This window comes from Pagrus pagrus, assembly GCF_965226575.1.
Source record: "Pagrus pagrus genome assembly, chromosome: 19".
Taxonomy (NCBI): Eukaryota; Metazoa; Chordata; class Actinopteri; order Spariformes; family Sparidae; genus Pagrus; species Pagrus pagrus.
This window is the reverse complement of record NC_140203.1, coordinates 7,418,537-7,435,793: the sequence shown is the minus strand read 5'-3', so window position 1 is coordinate 7,435,793 and position 17,257 is coordinate 7,418,537. Positions and strand designations below refer to the sequence as shown.

The 17,257-nt window shown below is 39.8% G+C and overlaps 3 protein-coding genes across 4 annotated transcripts; 1 reads left to right on the top strand and 2 right to left on the bottom strand.

Annotated features, from left to right (window-relative positions):
- Positions 1-488: 488 nt before the first annotated feature.
- On the bottom strand, positions 489-6,913 carry btc (betacellulin, epidermal growth factor family member). Of its 2 annotated transcripts, XM_084383469.1 has the most exons (5): positions 6,659-6,913; positions 5,795-5,902; positions 3,150-3,261; positions 2,913-3,059; positions 489-2,664 (listed from the first exon to the last, which is right to left on the bottom strand). In XM_084383469.1, the coding sequence occupies exons 1-5, from the start codon at positions 6,696-6,698 to the stop codon at positions 2,517-2,519; spliced, it is 555 nt and encodes a 184-aa protein (XP_084239595.1). In that variant the 5' UTR covers positions 6,699-6,913; the 3' UTR covers positions 489-2,516. The 2 variants fall into 2 exon arrangements, with proteins under 2 accessions (XP_084239595.1, XP_084239596.1); XM_084383470.1 differs by lacking the exon at positions 5,795-5,902.
- A 3,155-nt stretch (positions 6,914-10,068) lies between these two features.
- On the bottom strand, positions 10,069-12,737 carry gng10 (guanine nucleotide binding protein (G protein), gamma 10). Its single transcript, XM_084382704.1, has 3 exons — positions 12,524-12,737; positions 10,321-10,448; positions 10,069-10,226 (listed from the first exon to the last, which is right to left on the bottom strand). The coding sequence occupies exons 1-2, from the start codon at positions 12,602-12,604 to the stop codon at positions 10,323-10,325; spliced, it is 207 nt and encodes a 68-aa protein (XP_084238830.1). The 5' UTR covers positions 12,605-12,737; the 3' UTR covers positions 10,069-10,226; positions 10,321-10,322.
- A 1,072-nt stretch (positions 12,738-13,809) lies between these two features.
- Positions 13,810-17,134, top strand: nxnl2 (nucleoredoxin like 2). The gene is made up of 2 exons (XM_084383150.1): positions 13,810-14,354; positions 16,165-17,134. Exons 1-2 carry the CDS (start codon positions 14,053-14,055, stop codon positions 16,331-16,333), a joined length of 471 nt encoding a protein of 156 aa, XP_084239276.1. The 5' UTR covers positions 13,810-14,052; the 3' UTR covers positions 16,334-17,134.
- The last annotated feature ends 123 nt before the right edge of the window (positions 17,135-17,257 follow it).

The window sequence follows — 17,257 nt, the reverse complement described above, 5'->3', positions numbered from 1 at the left end:
TGTGCCAACAGGATTAAGTCACATCGTGTCGGAGGACGACGCTGTATTATGTTCACACTCACACTGGAATTTCTTGGCACCGGCACCATGAAACTTATGACTCCAGCTGGCAATACAGCACCATAGCAGCACAACAGCATAATAAAACTATAACCAAAGTACGGGGAGAATGATCGTTACTCAATCTGAACATGTCTCGCACATTTCTGGCACACACAAGTATTTGATTAAAAGTTTAAAACGTAAACTTGATCATCTGTAACGAGGGTAACAGACGTTCATGGAGCATTTTGGAGATGCTGACACATTTATCTGTGTGGGAGTGCGAGTGCACTGTTATCTTGTGGACTTGAGCTCATTGTTCTGCAATGAGATCAAAACTAAATACCGACTGAGTAACATTTCTGGGAAAACTTATGAAAACTTATGGAAAAACTACCTAATATGGATCTCATTGCAACAGATTTTATTTTGTGGCATTTGTGTGGAGTTTTCTACTTAAACGGCCAACACATATTCAGACGTACGGTATTTATTTAAGGTGACATATAAACAGACTTCGCTGACTCTGTCCGAACTCTCTTCATTCTACTTTTAGATGCAGACTTAATACACATACATATACACATTAAAAAGCCCAGTGAAAGGCTGGCAGTTTGGGAACTGTCTCATACAGTGGAGCACTTTCACGTCGGTCGAGCCTCCACACACAGGCTCGGCTGTTCTGCCTCTGTAGCTCCGACGCAGTTCGGCTCCAAATATACAGTTCAAAAAAGCCTCCAGCACAAGTTCTCCTTGTCCTCCTCCGACCCGGGAGTCCAGAACTGCAACCTTCAGTACAGAGAAGGCTCTTCTTGCATTGCTAATGTCGACGAGTAACAATATTCTTCGTGAGATTATATGGAGACGATGATGTGGAGAGAGGAATACATGACGATAACGGTTGATTTTGTGTACGATTATGACATATCGATACTGTGAAAAAAATAAAATAAAAAAGATTTCCATAAAAGTTGGGACACTGCGTAACACATAAATATAACATAATGTGACAATAGGCAAATCCTTTTTGACATAAACTCAATGGAAAACAGTGCAAAGACAATAAATTAAATGTTTAACATCAGCTTAATTGATTTTTGTACATATATGCTTATTCTGAATCTGATGGCAGCAACACGTTTCAAACGACACGCCACAGGTTAACAGGCCAACTAGCACCTAAGCTAACTGATCAACATGTTAGGCTGCATCTCACTCATTCGTCTGATCTTTGCAAAAAAAAGATTATAAAAGTCACGATAAGAGCTAAAAAAAGACAAGTTGTGGTGTTGGAGGAAGTTAAGCGATGCGTTAGCCTATTTCTGATTTCCAGTCTTTCTGCTACACTAAGATGACCTGCTGCTGGGTGTAGCTAGCCGGGTAGCAGTAGGTTAGCTTAACTTAGTGAGGGGAAACAGCTTGCCAGGAATGAAATAAAAACACCTGCCACCACTCAAGGTAACTATTAACATGTTAGTCTATCTCATGTGTTTGATCTGTGCGGAAAACAAGACCAAAAGTTTTGGTTTTAGAGGAAGTTAAGTGACGATGCTAAGCTAACACGCTGCTGGTGGACTTTGTAGCTAGCCAGCAGCTAGCCTGGACTGGAAAAAAGGTCGACTACTGAGGAGAATCAACTTGACAGGCGTGATTATACTAGTGCAGCTAGCTAGCTAGCATCTCTGGCAACAATTGGGTATGAACAAGGTTCACAAGGTAGGACGAGGTTCACTACTTTGTGAAAAAGGATTGTAGAGAGGATATGACTACACGAGCTCGGCCACGTGATTGAGTTTTGGTTTTATTTACGTTTACACAGCGTCCCCAACTTTCTGAATCCGAGTCGCAGAAACAATATGACACAAAGATATAGCATACTGAAACAGTAATAGTGCGTATTTCTAGTCATTTAATAATCTGTTTACGTGGCAAGTGTTTCCCAAAGAGAGCATGGAGTGTAGTATCTGCACACAGTCCCTCTCCTCTCATTTTTCAGCGTCTCCCACGCAGACCAATAGTCCGATCAGCTGTTCTTATCGGCTGCCAGCTGGTGTCACAGCTTTTTCCAACATAGCAACAATTTATTTAGCGCCGTGCAGTCAGCAGTGCGAAGTGAAAAGGCCACAAGCAGATGTGGCTCCGCGCCATCCGGGAAAAAAAAAGTGTCCATGCCAACGCACAACAAGTGGAAAACTCATCCCCGACTTGTGTTTATTGTAAATCCAGAAAGGCATCTTCTTAGTCCTGAAGCTTCATCAGAGTTTCAGACAAGGCTGCCCTTTAAGAGGAGGGTGGAAACTCCTGCCCTGCTGTTTGATTGAACACAGCCCTCATCCAGAAATGTCCTTCCTTTGAGCACAGAGGGTCCTCCTGCAGCCCGCTGCCATCACTGCGAGACAAAAGGCAGCAGCTGTCGCATTAAGGACAAAATCCTTCACGTCTAAACAACCTCCAGACTCGTGGTCGCACACTTTTCACACAGCGTTGGTGTTGTGTGGCTCCGTCGAATCTTCCGTTAAAGCTGTGTGTGTCGTGCTGGTGTCCATCATGCTGAGCTTCTCCGTCCCGTTCCTTGGCTCTTCTCTCCGTCTTCTCCTCCGCCAACACAATCTGCATCTACGACTGACAAGAGATGAAACCGCGTTTTATACAGGAACCGAGTATTTGTATGCAGCAATACCAATTTCATATCCGTGAGGTTTCGAGGTGCTGATAGATGGATTATGTTACGTTTAGACACAGCCAGCTGTTTCCCTGCGTTTCTAAGTTAACTGTCTTGTGGCTCCCGATACATTGTTAACATACAGACGTGAGCGTTATACTTTGGCAAATCATATTTTGTCTGTACAACAGGCACAAATAAAACTTACTGTGAACAAATGCAGATGAACACGACGAGAAGAATGAGGAAAACGAGCCCGGCTATGACGCAGGCAATTATGATTTCTCGCTTCTCTCCTATCCGCCAGTCCAGGTCCAGATATTCACACCTGGAACCAATGTAACCAGCCTGACACCTGAGACAAAGAAAGAGAAATACATCTATCTCTTTATATTTCTCAGTCGCTGTTATAGTCACGATCTTTTACATAGCGGACGTCTCTCACCTGCAAGACGGCGCCTTCTGATCTTTAATGTAACGACACTCCCCGTGGACACAGTAGTTTGTGAGTTCTTCAGGACATTTTGAGAAATGGCCGCCATCCCACTCGCCTGCATCTGGGTTCAAAGACAATTCAGTATACGAGCAGTTCAACACACAAGTTATCATTTCTGCTGCTAGGAGTCTCTTTATCAGAACAAAACAAAAGACATTTGCAGAGTGTGAGGAGTGAGTTGGGCGCAGAGCCAGACCTTCTGGAGGAATAAACACCCGGTACAAGCTTTCATATATCGTGTTCGAAGGACTCAAAGCTCAAAACTATTTGTGTAAGTGTGTCACGTTCTGTCAGCTTGCTTCTTTGACATACACGGTCACCTTCTGGCATGGCCGGCCTAATGTATAAATAGACTGTTTGCAATACGATCCCAGCGTGGAGTCCTGATGAATCACTGCTGGGAAGAGTCTACTGTCATCAGCGTCTCATTAGCCACGTGTCTCAATTATTACAGTTCCTCACTAAATGACTACGTGCCGAGTTGAGATATAGTTATAGTACAATTCTCCCCGTCTATCTCTTCCCTCTCTTCTCTCTCGCTCACAAACAAACACTAAAACACACCCTATCACAGCTGCTAGTAGGCCAGAGGCGTCACGCTGAACTTCTGACCACCAGTTACACATTGTGCTTTTTATAGCGCGGGCTGCCGCTATCTTTACAACACATTTCCATGAGATTTACTTTGAAAACGAGCTTGTAAAAGAATACTGCCGTTCAGGTGACATCAATGAGAGCGCCTCGATTGTTAGCTGAAAGATGAGATCCGGCTCGCTGCCATGACCTCGTGAAAAGAAAAATATCCAGTTGCAAAGTTCAGAGGAATAGTTTGGAAAATATGTTAAGTCGTATGTCTCGTGACGAAAGACTAGATGAGAAGATTGAGACAACTCTCGTGTTTGTTCACTAAGTAAGAAGCCAAAGCCAGCAGTTGGTTCGTTTAGCTTAGTTTAACAGGGGAATAGCTAGCATGAAAGGGAATAAAAACATTTACTAGCACTAAGATAACCAACATATTATATATATCTCACTCTCATTTGTCTAATCTTTAGTCTCTTCAGTTTAAAAGTGTTTAGTGTTAGCCTAGCCTACAGTATATCCTGTATCCAGTCTTTCTGCTGAACTACTGTTGTTGGTTGTGGCTAGCCAGCATGGTTAGTTTATCTTAGCTCCCAGAAATGAAATAGAAACTACTAGCACCTTATAACTTATTAACATGTTATCTCATTTGTTCATCTGTACAAAAAACAGGGCAGAGATTTGTGTGGTTTTAGCAGGAAGCTGAGTTGCTTGTTTCAGTTTTCCTGCTACGTTAGCTAACCTGCTGCTAGTTGTAGTTAGCCAGCAGTTTGTTAGTTTAGCTTAACTTCATGGGAATGAAACAAAAACACCTAGCAGCACCTAATGTAAGTAATTAGCATGTTATCTCATTTGTTTAATCTGTACAAAACACAGTGCAGAGTTGTGGTTTTAGAGGGCAGTCTTTCTGCTAGTGTAGCTAACCTGCTGCTGGTCAGTTAGCTTAGCTAAGTGTCGTTTTACAGGGAAATCAGCCAGCTTGGACTGGAATAAAAATGTCTGCCAACACCCGAGCTAATTAAAGTAACATGTACAAAAAGCATTGTGTACAAAATAAAAGTTGTGGTATGAGCTATGTTTAGCCTAGCTACCTGTTTTCAGTCCTTCGGCTAAGTGAAAATGACCTGTTGTATGGTTAGCTTCACATTTAGCGGTGTCAATCTTAAAAACTATCTCTCAGCATGAAACACAAGAAGCATGTGTCTCAAAATATTGATTTTTTTCCAGTAAAAAGTACATTTTGACAAAGCAGCTTCTAAATTAGCCTACTAAGTGATTTAAAACCCTGCTTGCTCCCTCATTACAGCTGTAGGTTGTGTCGACAACCCAGATAAATTATTTCAAATTTTCAACAAGATCCCGTCATCTTCAGAAATATCACATGCAATGTATGTAGCATCGTGTAGCTGCAAATGCATGTCGGAACAAATATATACTGTATGCTCATCATTCAGACCATTTTTGGTGACTGTAAAGTTAAATCAGGTATCAAGAGATTATAGTTAAAGTTGGACACAGCCAATTTATATGTTACATAGAGTAGGCTTATACTGTATAGAGTGATGTGTAGTCTATTTTAGCCTGCAGTTATAATGAAAAATGTTTTCTCTCACTTGACACAGTTAATCTGTCAAAGACAAAACATATTTTAATGAATTACTGAATTACAAGACTGAACTGGAGTATAATTTGTTTGTTAGTTTGTCTTCCTCTCCGCGAGAGAGTGTTGATATGTTTTTCAAAGACAAAGTTAGTAACAAACAAACTTCAGACACCTTACTTAAGTAATCCTTTTCTCCCTGGGCAGCCTGAAGTATGACTCCTGCACGATTAACTGCATCTGTCTCTGTCTTTCCTCTCCTGTCAGGTGTTTCCGTGCTCAGGTGTGTTTGCATCTTATTTACATCCATATCAGTGCTTTTGTCCATTCTCCACATTAAACCTCCACCTTCAAAACTTCAAAGCAATATGACACCGCGGAAGGCACCGCCTTCTCGCCACCTGTCCGTATCTACCTGTGCAATTGTCTCCGTTGCCGTGGCGATGACAGTGGGACACAGTCCGATTGGCAGACTCGTCCGTCGCATTCCACTCTGCCAGCGAGTATTTGCACAAGGCCAGAGCTGCAGCCAGAAACACAAACAACAAAAAAGACAATCAGACGTACGCATGCACGCGCTCGAAACAAACAAATGTGTGCACGTGTGAGAAATGTGCAAACATGAGACAAACATAACCGAGAAGGATCTGCAGGAGAGATGACAGGAGAAAAACACAGGATCTCATTAGGAGTTTTTTGGTGAATAGCTGACTCATGATGCCAGCCGGCCTCAGAGTGCCAGTTTCTCTCCTTCACGCCCTCTTCTGTCTCTCTCACACACAAACACTTTACTGCTCTCAACACAAAAACATATTAACCGCCCCTGAATGACATTAAAAGCTCACCGCAGACTGTGTAAACCTGCATATTTGAGGATATTAAGAGCTCCTGATTGTCTTATTTCATTCCACAGGATGAATGTTTGACAAGATAAGTAACCACAGATGATATGTTGCTGGTGGACTCTTCATTCAATCATTAACCGACACTGAAGTCTGTACAAAAATAGCCCAGAAGGGAACAGCCCTGTCTCCAGACCTGCGTTGGCTGCGTTTACTTTGAAGGCACATTGATGACAAGGTGCTCCGACCATCAAAACAACACTTGAGAAGACAAATGTCACAAGGAGTACACGTTAAAAATAGTAATTACATGTGAACGTCACTCTGATGAGTCTGATTCAGGCTGTCAAACTCTCATATTTGATTAAAACCAGAAGTCTGTTTAGAGAAGATGAACTTTGGTCATAGTAAAAGGATAAAACAGCAGTAAATCTTACCTGTTAGTATCCCTACATAGAGTCTGTACACCTTGGCCATCTCCTCACTTGATAAAAGTCCTCACCCGACACATGAAAGTTCAGTTTCATTGACGAACAGGAGTGAAACCAGATCAGTGACCTTTGAAAAAGGTGTGGACGCGCTGTGCAAGTTCCCCAGTCGTGCGTCCTGTTGTGGTCCTTCATTGATGGCAGCTAGGTTCACAGTCATCTAGGAAAGCCTGAGACTCTAACCTACGCACACACACAGCCCAAAGTGCCTCCCTGGACTGTGACTGCAGTGCACTCCAGTGTGTATGTGTGTGTGTGTGTGTGTGTGTGTGAATAGAAAAGGGGTGGTACTGAAACCCAACTCTGCTCTCTGCTCCCCGCCCCACACCTTTAAAGGAGACTCCATTCAAGGTATTCAGGTTATTTCCTCGTCGACGAACAACTGCACCTTTATACCGGGCTTTCCTTTTCTTAAGAATTAAGTGACAGGCGGGACACTCGTCCACAATAAACTGCAACCAGTTTAACGGTTGAACACTTTTAAATCCGTTCATGTTTTCCATTGTGAAACATGCTTTTACATGCTGCAGCATCTGGACTTTTTGACTCCTGCAGAGTCTGAATCAGCTGTGAAGAAAATGTGATGTGAAAGTTCAACGAGCTACCCATTAATACTTGTACTTTACACGAGTATTTGCGGTTTATATATTGACAGATGTATTTAACTTTAACTCCACTACACTTATCTGACAGCTGTAAATCCACATTGCTTTGAAAATGTACAAAAACAACACGTGACAATATAAAATTAGCTCCACATCGAGCAAATATTGCAGTAAAATGCTGCTTGCACATGAATGCTTCAGTGATATATTTTTGTTTTCTAGACATGACCAGCAGATGGCATGAGTTGACACGCTCCCTTGATAATCACATACTGTAAATGTTTTGTGCTGGGACACCTAAACATTTACGCTTTGTAAGTTAACCTACTTTCAACCTCTTTATCTTAATTGCACCTGTGTGTGGCCAGCTCCAAATCATGCACTGAGACATGACATAATAGTTAAGTTATGTTTATCAGCCTCTCTGCTTCTCTCATGCCTTTCCCATGATTTAATCTGCATTTGAGAAACAGGCCACTCATCTGGGAAAGGAAAAGAAAACATCAGAAAGAATATGAGTGTGCATGCTGTGCAAAAACATCAAGTTGTGAAAGAATTTGATAAACTGCAGCTCTTCAAGTCAATCGTTAAAGAGGTCAAATGTGGTCTATCTATTAGTTTTGTATCTAGCATGTTACACACATTAACATCCTTTGAGCTATACCGCTGAACCGTCACCACAGGAGTTTGAATGGGTTGAGCAGCAGGAAATGAAAAGCAAAATTATGTTGGGATTAAGCCACGGAGCAAAAGTTAGTGGATGAGCCTCTGTGACGATGAAGAGTGCAGGTGGATGGTGGCATCACGTCGTCAGCTTTGATTTGAAGGTATGTCTGACATCTCACAGCCCTTATCTCTGCAGAGCGTGGTCAGAGGTTTGCTCAGCAGTGATGTCAGGCTGTACGCACAACATCCAGGATTACTCTGATACGTCACAGCACTTCTAACTGCTGTGCAAGTGCTCATAAATACTTATATTATATTTCTTATATATCATACTCATGCTTTACAACTCTTTTATGTACTTTATATTATATGCTATACGCTGTGCCACATATTTATTATGTTATACATATTTCCCCATACATTATATATTGTACTATATTATCTTACTTAATGTTAAGCTCATACTGTTTTATTATACTATGCTTTATTGTATTTCTACATGTACTCTGGTCACTTTGCTGTTTCTAATCACGCCACTATGATGTGTTCCTGTTGTTACTTTATTGAAACACCGTGTTTTGATGTTATTTTTTGTTTGTCATGAACGCCTGCCCCATCTCACATTCATTTCTTATAAATAGCGTGACAATATTTCTAATTATTTGGTTAATAGCTGGATGTTTTTAAAGGTAAGACAAGTTTGGAATGAGACTCAAAAATCTACTTTTCTGACAAATAGCGCCTTCAACACTCATCATTACATAAAAAAAAACATTATTTTCAGCATCCTATATCTAAAACACTGCACCCAGAGTTACACTGAGCAGGAGTTTCTATATTTTTAAAGTCAAAAACCTCCCTGTAACATAAGATAAAGACTTATATGAACGCTAATTATTGGCATATTTAAAAGAGTACTGGTAAATACACTATGTGTGAGTCTTAAGTAAAAGCTTTAAACTCTTAATTAACAAAGTTTAAAAATATATATTACCAAGCATAGAAATATGCTAGAAATATATAAAAGCTTGGAGTGTTTTAAATATATATACCAAAACAGCTTTAATGTAACATTTAAGAAACATTGCATGTTACATAACTGAGAATTTAAATGAGGATAGTCAGTGGAAAACTAGTTTCACATCTTTCAAAGGGCCTTATTGAAGAGGATTTGTCTCTCTGGTAACTTATTTAAAGCATGCTGAGCTAAAATAGACGGATAAAAGTTGTATGGAAAGCTTTCTTCTGTATTTTGCAAGTTATTTGGGGTCATAAATGCACAAACTTGATGTTCGGATGGGGATCAGCCTCACATTCCTCTCCAGATCCTGCCTATTTTTCATTTTCTCATACAGATAACTTTAGTTTTCTGCATCCTGTTTTGTTTCTGCTCATTCTCGTGCAAGAAGTCTTAGAAACGAGAAACATCTGAAAGCCTCAGTGTGTAAAAAGGATGTTAGGAAAGGAGGCATCAAAATGGGAAAAAAAAAACTATTGAGACTCGTCCCACAGCAGTGCAGTGAAAGGAAAAGGAAGTGACAAAGTAGGGAGCTCATGACTGGCTAGACCTCTTTTTGGCTGATCTAGACTTTTTCTGGGGTGACTGTCTACAACTTCAAATATATATAATTTATATATATTTACTGATTTTATACACAATAAATAAAATAAACAGACTCTGACTTATGCGACTGAACACTCCTAAAACATGATTCATGACATCCAATTTCCACATGGTGGTGATTCATGTTTTATTTCTAATCTAGCATCGCCTCGAGCTCGTACATAAATTCCCAAAAAATCTTCAGGAGCTCGAAGGCGGAATAAAGTGTGACTCTGTGCTGAGTGTCTTTGCAGTTTTTGAACAGGAAGACCCAGTTTCCTCTCTCTCTGGCTGTGCTCCTAACTTAGACTGAACATCAGGAAGCTCGGACGCTGCGAGATTCCTAGGCGTAATTTAGAGCCCGGCTATAAACATCCGCTGTGTGTGATCCATAGATGATCACTATATGACTGTGCCGCCACCCAGGGACAACGCTTTTATAGGATTAGCCTTCAAAAGGTGTTTAAATAAAGACTCAGATGGAGTAGATTTATGTGAAGCCCTTTAATGTGTTTAAAAAAAAGCAGAACAGAACATTTATTCTTCAAAAACATGAAATTAAATCTTGAAAAATAGTTTAAAAACAAAATGGAGATCCTTTCTTCTGTGTGAGATGCCACAGTTGTCTCCACATCTTCTTCCTCTGCAAAGAAAAAGGTGCAAAATCTCTTTTATTCTTTTCATACAATCATAGATGTTGCTCACAGTTAAAGGCTGTAAACTTTGTGGACTCTGACCGTCACACTACAGCGCAGGAGCGTGGCTCTCTGAAGGGGTTGCTGCCTGTTGGGACTCCCACCAGCAGGGCGTCTTTGCCCGCGTTCTGCAGACAGTACTGCTGGAGCTCTGCAGCCGCCTGGGACACCTGTAAACACAGACATATTTACTTAGATGGTACCAGTTTGTGATGATTCAGCCTTTAGCAGTGGTTTTACAAGCTTTTAATGATGCCTTGAGTTAATAAATCTTTACTAATGCTTTATAGACCAGCTCTAAGTCGCGTTAATATGAATAACTTTTGGGTTGCAAGGTTTTTCCATCCACTTTTCTGTTCTCATGCATGCTGTATTTTTAGCCAGCTATTTAATCAATAAGGGACAACCCTCCAGTCAGTGTCTGACCACTTGCCTTCTAGAAAAGGGCCTCTAAGAAAAAAATTATTAGCATTGACAACTGCTTATTATGCCTTTTTACTGGCTGGCTAATTTGTTTGGCACTCTGGTTGTTTTTAAACACACTATAACCTATAAATACATTTGATTTGATCACTGTATGAACCCTTTATTAATGATTTATTACAGTTTTTTTTTCCACATAACAAATTTCCTGAATCCAAAGCTCAGTTTCTCAAAACTCTAAACACAAAACTGCAAACAGTTTTGCAAAAAAGGTTTTTTTTCCACCAAAATGATGCACACTGCTGTCATACTGTATGAGTATCTCTTACAGAGCATCCATTTAAACACTGCTGTGATACATTTAAAACAATAATGTCAGAGTACTGTTTGTAGATGTTTCATGGGGTCTTTTTTTTTTACAGTATTTTACAGTATATAGAGTGTTGCCATATATCTACAATACTGTGGATGTACAGTATCATTTAAATATTACATTGTCACAATTATTGCATCAGAATATAATATAACGCACATTTGTCTATCCAAAGAGCTCGAATTACTAAACTCATAACTTATGATACTGCAGCATTGTTAGACTTCAAACCAGAGTTGCACAGATTTCATTCAGAACTACTGGCTCACTTTTTCTGTTCTTTCTCGTTTTCCTCTTTGTTTTCAACGCTGCTCCTGGTTTCTCCCAACACAGCTGAGGCCACCTGAGGCCGCTTTTATACTCTGACAGGTGACTGAAGTGTTTTGCCAACTTGCAGGTGAGAAGTGTGGCAAATTAAGGTGCGGCATTTTAAAGGGCAGCGTTCTCCAGATAAAGAAAGTGTAATGATGATGTGATTTGTGCTTAGAGCTTTGCAAGCGTGTGATTTATAATTTAGATTAGCGTTTTCGGTGGTCTTGTGTGTACACAATGGAGAAACACTAGCATTTCTAAATGCAGCTGGCTGATGTGGTTCTGTTGATGGCTGAAACTGAGAAAGACCCTTTATTGCTGACTTATTAATTACTGCAGACATGATGTCTTATTATGAGGGGTCTCTATGTGAAATCTGGGCTAAAAGGACATCACAAGTTTGACGCATGAGGATGATTTTCCACAACCTGGCAACGCAAAAGTTATTCTTACTAATGGTTTGTTCATGGTTATCAATGTCACTGTGGATGAGCCATGTTGGCCAAAAGGTTCATTTTCAGCTATTTTTACATTTAAAACATTTAAAAGTAAGCTTTTGAGAGGCTAAAAATCAATAAATTATAAAGGAATTAATCAGAAAATCAGTGTGAGCAATTAAAATGTTGGTTTTCAATACAGAAGACACAGAAAACAATTCAGACGGTTGAATTAAAAGCACAAAAGACAGCATTTTTATACAAAAACATACATTTACATTATCACACAAGTAGTCTTTAAATATTTAGACTATCTGTGACCAGTGTTTAACCACATTTATCCCAAATTTTAATGTATCATAGGGGTGTCTCATCATCCTCTAAATTCACAACATAACTGTTTAAACTAAATGTATCTTGAATGTTTATTAGACCATTGGTTTATAAATTATAATCTACAGCCTGGATATACTGTTAGGAGTTAGAGTATTAACAAAAAAAAACAGTATAAGAAGACAAGCAGTTAACAAATAAAAACATAAAACACAAGCAAATGACTTTATTGTAATTTATCATTTGAATCTTATACAGTAGTGCTTTCTTGTTGGTTATAATTCATTATTAAAGTAAAGTTAAAAGTCAAGATAAACTCATTAGTAAACCCTGAGCTCTTTTTCCTTCTACTGTTTTATTTCTTTACCTTGATTCTTTCCACGCTCGCCTCAAGCTTCAGTTGCTCCACCAGCCGTCGCATGTTGGATAAATTGGAATTAGAGCTCATGTTGGCGGAAATTGTTTTGGGAGATTACAAAAAAAAAATCCTTGTGTTTGAAAAAGAAAAAGTCCCTTCAGTGTTTCAGCACAGCAGTTGACTCCACTAATGGACAGCGGTGGGCTCGCAAGGAAGAAGAGTGGACGGGTTTCTTTCCAAATCACCTCAGTCCACTTCACTAAAGAAACAAGGAGAGACAGGAGCACACTGACCTCCACATGTACTTGCAACACACTTTAAATTGTATTGGTCTAGGATTTTAAATGGGATTCAGCAGATTACAATGTTATACACAGACTTTCAACATGCAAAAAGCATTTAGTGTCTTATTTCCATAGTGCATGAATACAGCTTCCTAAGACCTAACTCAAACTTTAAACTGCCCCACAGATACAGACGGGGGGAGGCATATATGTAGAGAAATATAGAATACACTACTCAAAATTAGTTAGGGATATTGGGATATGGGTGCATATATACTTGTGAACAGATATGCAATAAAAGTCAAATAAAATGTGTGATTTGGGGACCGAAAATATTCACAAAATAACAAAATAAAAATTCAGATATGTCACAGAATAAACAATCAAGTGGAACACTAAAATATCCCAATATCTCTAACTAATTTTGAGTAGCGTATATTAGATGTAGAGAGGTGGGGATGCAAAATGGAAAATGTGGAGGAAGGAAGTGGTGAAGGGACAGAGTAGCAGGGGGGAAGGAAAAGGAAGTGAAGAAAGGAGCGACAAATGAGGTAGAAAAGGAGAAAATGACAGAGTAGAAGAAGAAGAGAAGAAAAGCTTTTCATGTAGATGTTTTGACAGATTTAAAGAAAACTGCAAAGACATCTGAGGTACAGCACATTTATACCACTGATGAAGGAGGCATGTTGTTGTTTTTTTGAGAGGCCACTGTGTTTGAATACCTGCTCTCCTGCTTTATTGTTGACATTTGTATATCATGTTTTAGGCATTTTATTATGTTGGGATTTTGTACGGCTGCTGCCTTGGCCAGCTCTCAATGGGACTAAAATAAAATAAATCATAAATAATAAAAATGTGCAGAGAAACAGTTGAATATGGCAGCCTATATTTAAAAAATATATATTAAGATAGATTTAGGAGGGTAAAACATAAATAAACCATTAATAATAGCAAACAGCACATTATGCGGCTCTGCGCATGCGCCGGTATGGGCTGCCGGAAACCGCTGTGAGACGTCGCGCTGCAGCTGAGCTGCAGATCACTAGCATACGAGCAGCGTTTAAAGCCACATGGCTAATGGACTACAACACCGTCTCCTCGTGCCCTCATTGGTCCGCAGGTGATTACCGGGATTGGCTGTAAGGAGCTTTAGCAGAAAGGTAAACACGACGGTGAAGCAGGAGAAGCGAACCGTGGAAACATGAGCTAAAAACACCTCACTCGGAGCTGTCAACCTGTGAGACTTCAGCAGACATGGTGGAGGTGTTCACCGGCCGGACTCTGCTCAATAAAGACGGGGACTTCGTCGACCCCGAGGAGGCTCTGAGGAACAAGGTGGTGGGGATCTACTTCTCCGCTGGATGGTGTCCGCCGTGTCGAGACTTCACACCCATCCTGTGCGACTTCTACACGGAGCTGGTGGACGAGGGTGAGCCTCCTGCTCAGTTTGAGATAGTGTTCGTCTCCTCCGACAAGTCGTCCGACGACATGGTTGAGTATTACCACGACATGCACGGAGACTGGCTGGCTCTGCCCTGGACGGATGATTATAAACAGTAAGTGTTCAAATCTGGTGAAAAGTCAAAGGGAGTCTGGTTATTGAACTTTTTTTTTTAAAAAGTGTGTGAATACTTCCTGAACATGTTAGGCTGTGTGAAGCAGGTCAGAAACACAGTCAGCTGCTCTTGGTTGTGCTTTATTTGTCTTTTTATCTTATTAGGATGTGACACTATTGTCTATACAGCCTATTAGGCTGCTTATGTAAAAGGGTCACCCTCTTCTCAGGGATTAATGGAGGTTCAAGTGCAGAGCAGACAAACTGTCTCCAACAGCTGAGACTGACTTCAAGATTGATCTTTCAGTTGTAATTTTATAGCTTTATGGTCTGAATGTCCATTTTTTGTCTTTTCTTTTGTCAATATGTGGACATGTGATATGTTGTTTATTATAACAGAATCAAATCAGATTAAATGTGTGACTGTGCAGGAGCATAATGTGTCCTCTTGTGTCCAAACCCCCACCGGGTGAAGCTCCAGTGGGGGAGAAAGTGCTCTCGTCCTTTACTTAGGTAAAAGTATCAATAACACTATTAAAATATAAGCTTTATAATAACAAAAAACAAAAAAAAAATGGCAGGAAATGTCCCAGTTTTAGAGGCTGAGGTGACGTCTTCATATCTGTCGTGAAATATCCCCAAATATTCAGTTTGGGTAAAATTGGAAGCAAAGTTTAAAATCTGAGATGCTGAAACCAGAAACAATCAATATTTGTGTTTGAAAAGTAATCATTTTCTTTCATTGTTGTTGATTAATCTACTTATTTATTACGTATGCAGTATTTTGATATTGTCGCTGTTCAAGAGGAACAGTATGCATATTGCATTTCACGGTGTAGTTAAATCAATAACAATGCATCTGAATGTTTAAAGTAATCATATGAACTATGAATCTGCGAAATGTAGCGAAGCAGATGTACAAAAGGCACATTACATGGACAGATGAAAGTCATATTAAAGGATAAGTTCACGCAAAAATAATAAGTCCCCATCTACTATTGTATCAGCTGTTCAGGACAATGCCGCAACACTGTTTTGCTGTGAAGCTCCAGAAATGTTTTGCAGACTGTGAACCTTCACTTGAGTTTCCATCAGCGTGAGGGGGAGTAGATAATGACTGAATATTCAGTTTTTGGTGAATTTATCCTTTAATCTTTTCAGGGAGTCCTGAAAATGAAAGTGACACCTTCTTTTTTTTATGTTTCAGTGTGTGAAATGTGAGAATATGTTGGGATGGTTGGATAAACTTAATCAGTAATGACAATAATCCTTCGTGGCAGCCGTAATCTGCTTTTTGTTTTTTAAAGCTAATCCTGTGTTTTGTTTGGAAAACATGAATATGTATAGATGGTAGCTGTCAAATAAATGTAATTGGATAATTATTACTGATGCTTAAATAATTAAAGCATCAGAAATAATGCAATGCAGTTGGATTACATTAAAGTTTAATGTGTCGGATGCATTTTGAGTTGAAGCTGGCCATGGGGGAGCTGATTCTAGCTTTTTAAAACACTGTTCGGTTGTCTAATCATCTGTATAACCTTGCATCGGTTTTGATATGCCCATTATAGGATTTAAAAATCTGCAAAGTAACTCCATAAATGTTGTGGAGCACAGTGTCCCTCTCAGATGTAGTACAGAAGTTGAATAGAATTGAAATTATTAGAGTACAAACACCGTGTGTGACTGGATCTAATTAAGCCTCCACCGCTGTCAAGCATATAATTTGGAAGCTGAACAAGCAAAGCAACCGTTATAACAGGTGTCTTTCTGTAATGAGTCCCATTTTTTATCCCTGTTTTCTATCTTAGTGAGTTGAGGCAGCGCTACAAGATCACAGCTGTGCCCAAACTGGTGATTGTGAAGGAGAACGGCGACATGATCACGGACAAGGGCAGGAAACAGATCCGAGACCGAGGCCTGGCCTGCTTCAGGTCCTGGTTGGATGCTGCTGAGATCTTCCAGAACTTTAAGGGTTAACAAGGACCGGTCTTTTCACTGGGGCTCCTGCAGCCACGTTAGAGAGCTGAACAAAACCAAAGTTAAATGTTTCTACGTGTACTTTAAGTTCAGTGGTTCCCAACCTGGCGAGACAGAACAAAATATATTATTGTTGCACAACAGTCTTGACTTTTCCCCGTCAAATCCTTGATATTTTTAATTCTTCATAGTCAAAAAAAACCCTTCAAATGAAATAATCTCACATGGAAAAATCTAACTTTGGTTCAATTGCTCACAAGTCATCCTATGACGAAGCGTTTGCAACTACATATTGATTGTTTTGAAGAGGCAATATGTAAGAATTTTAGTTGAAAACAATCAGAAATCGACTTAAATTATCAACAGAACGTGAATAAATAGCCATTTCTATATTATCTTGTTGGAGATGGCATGCTATCCAGCTAGCCCTGGCTGTCACGGTCCAAAGCTCAAGTGTGCTGGTGGTCCCCTTGTCCACAAGCTCCCAGTCCAAACCGCTAGCTGCACGGCTAACTGAGCTAACTAGCTAATTCTTACACATTGCACCTTTTCAAAGGATGGGAAACGCTGCTTTACTCGCTGACTTTTACCAAACACTCTATGCATTTAAGACAAACCTCAGGCGTGTCTGTTTAGTCTGAATAATACAAGTCGGCTGCTGTAGTTTGTCTCTATTTAAACAATGCATTTGTTGATGTTGTAGGCTAATGCACTAAACAGCTAAACTGTGACCATATTAAGTAGATAACTGCTTTCCAGAGAGCTTGCTTTTGTATATTAAAGGTTGGACTTGTAGTTCTACTTCGAGCTGCTTTTCTATTTTTGTATTTTGTTTTTTATTGAGTTGTTCAGACAGTTATTATTAAAAAAAAAAAAATCCACATATGACTTTCTTTGGTCACAGATATGTTGTCTTTCTTTGTT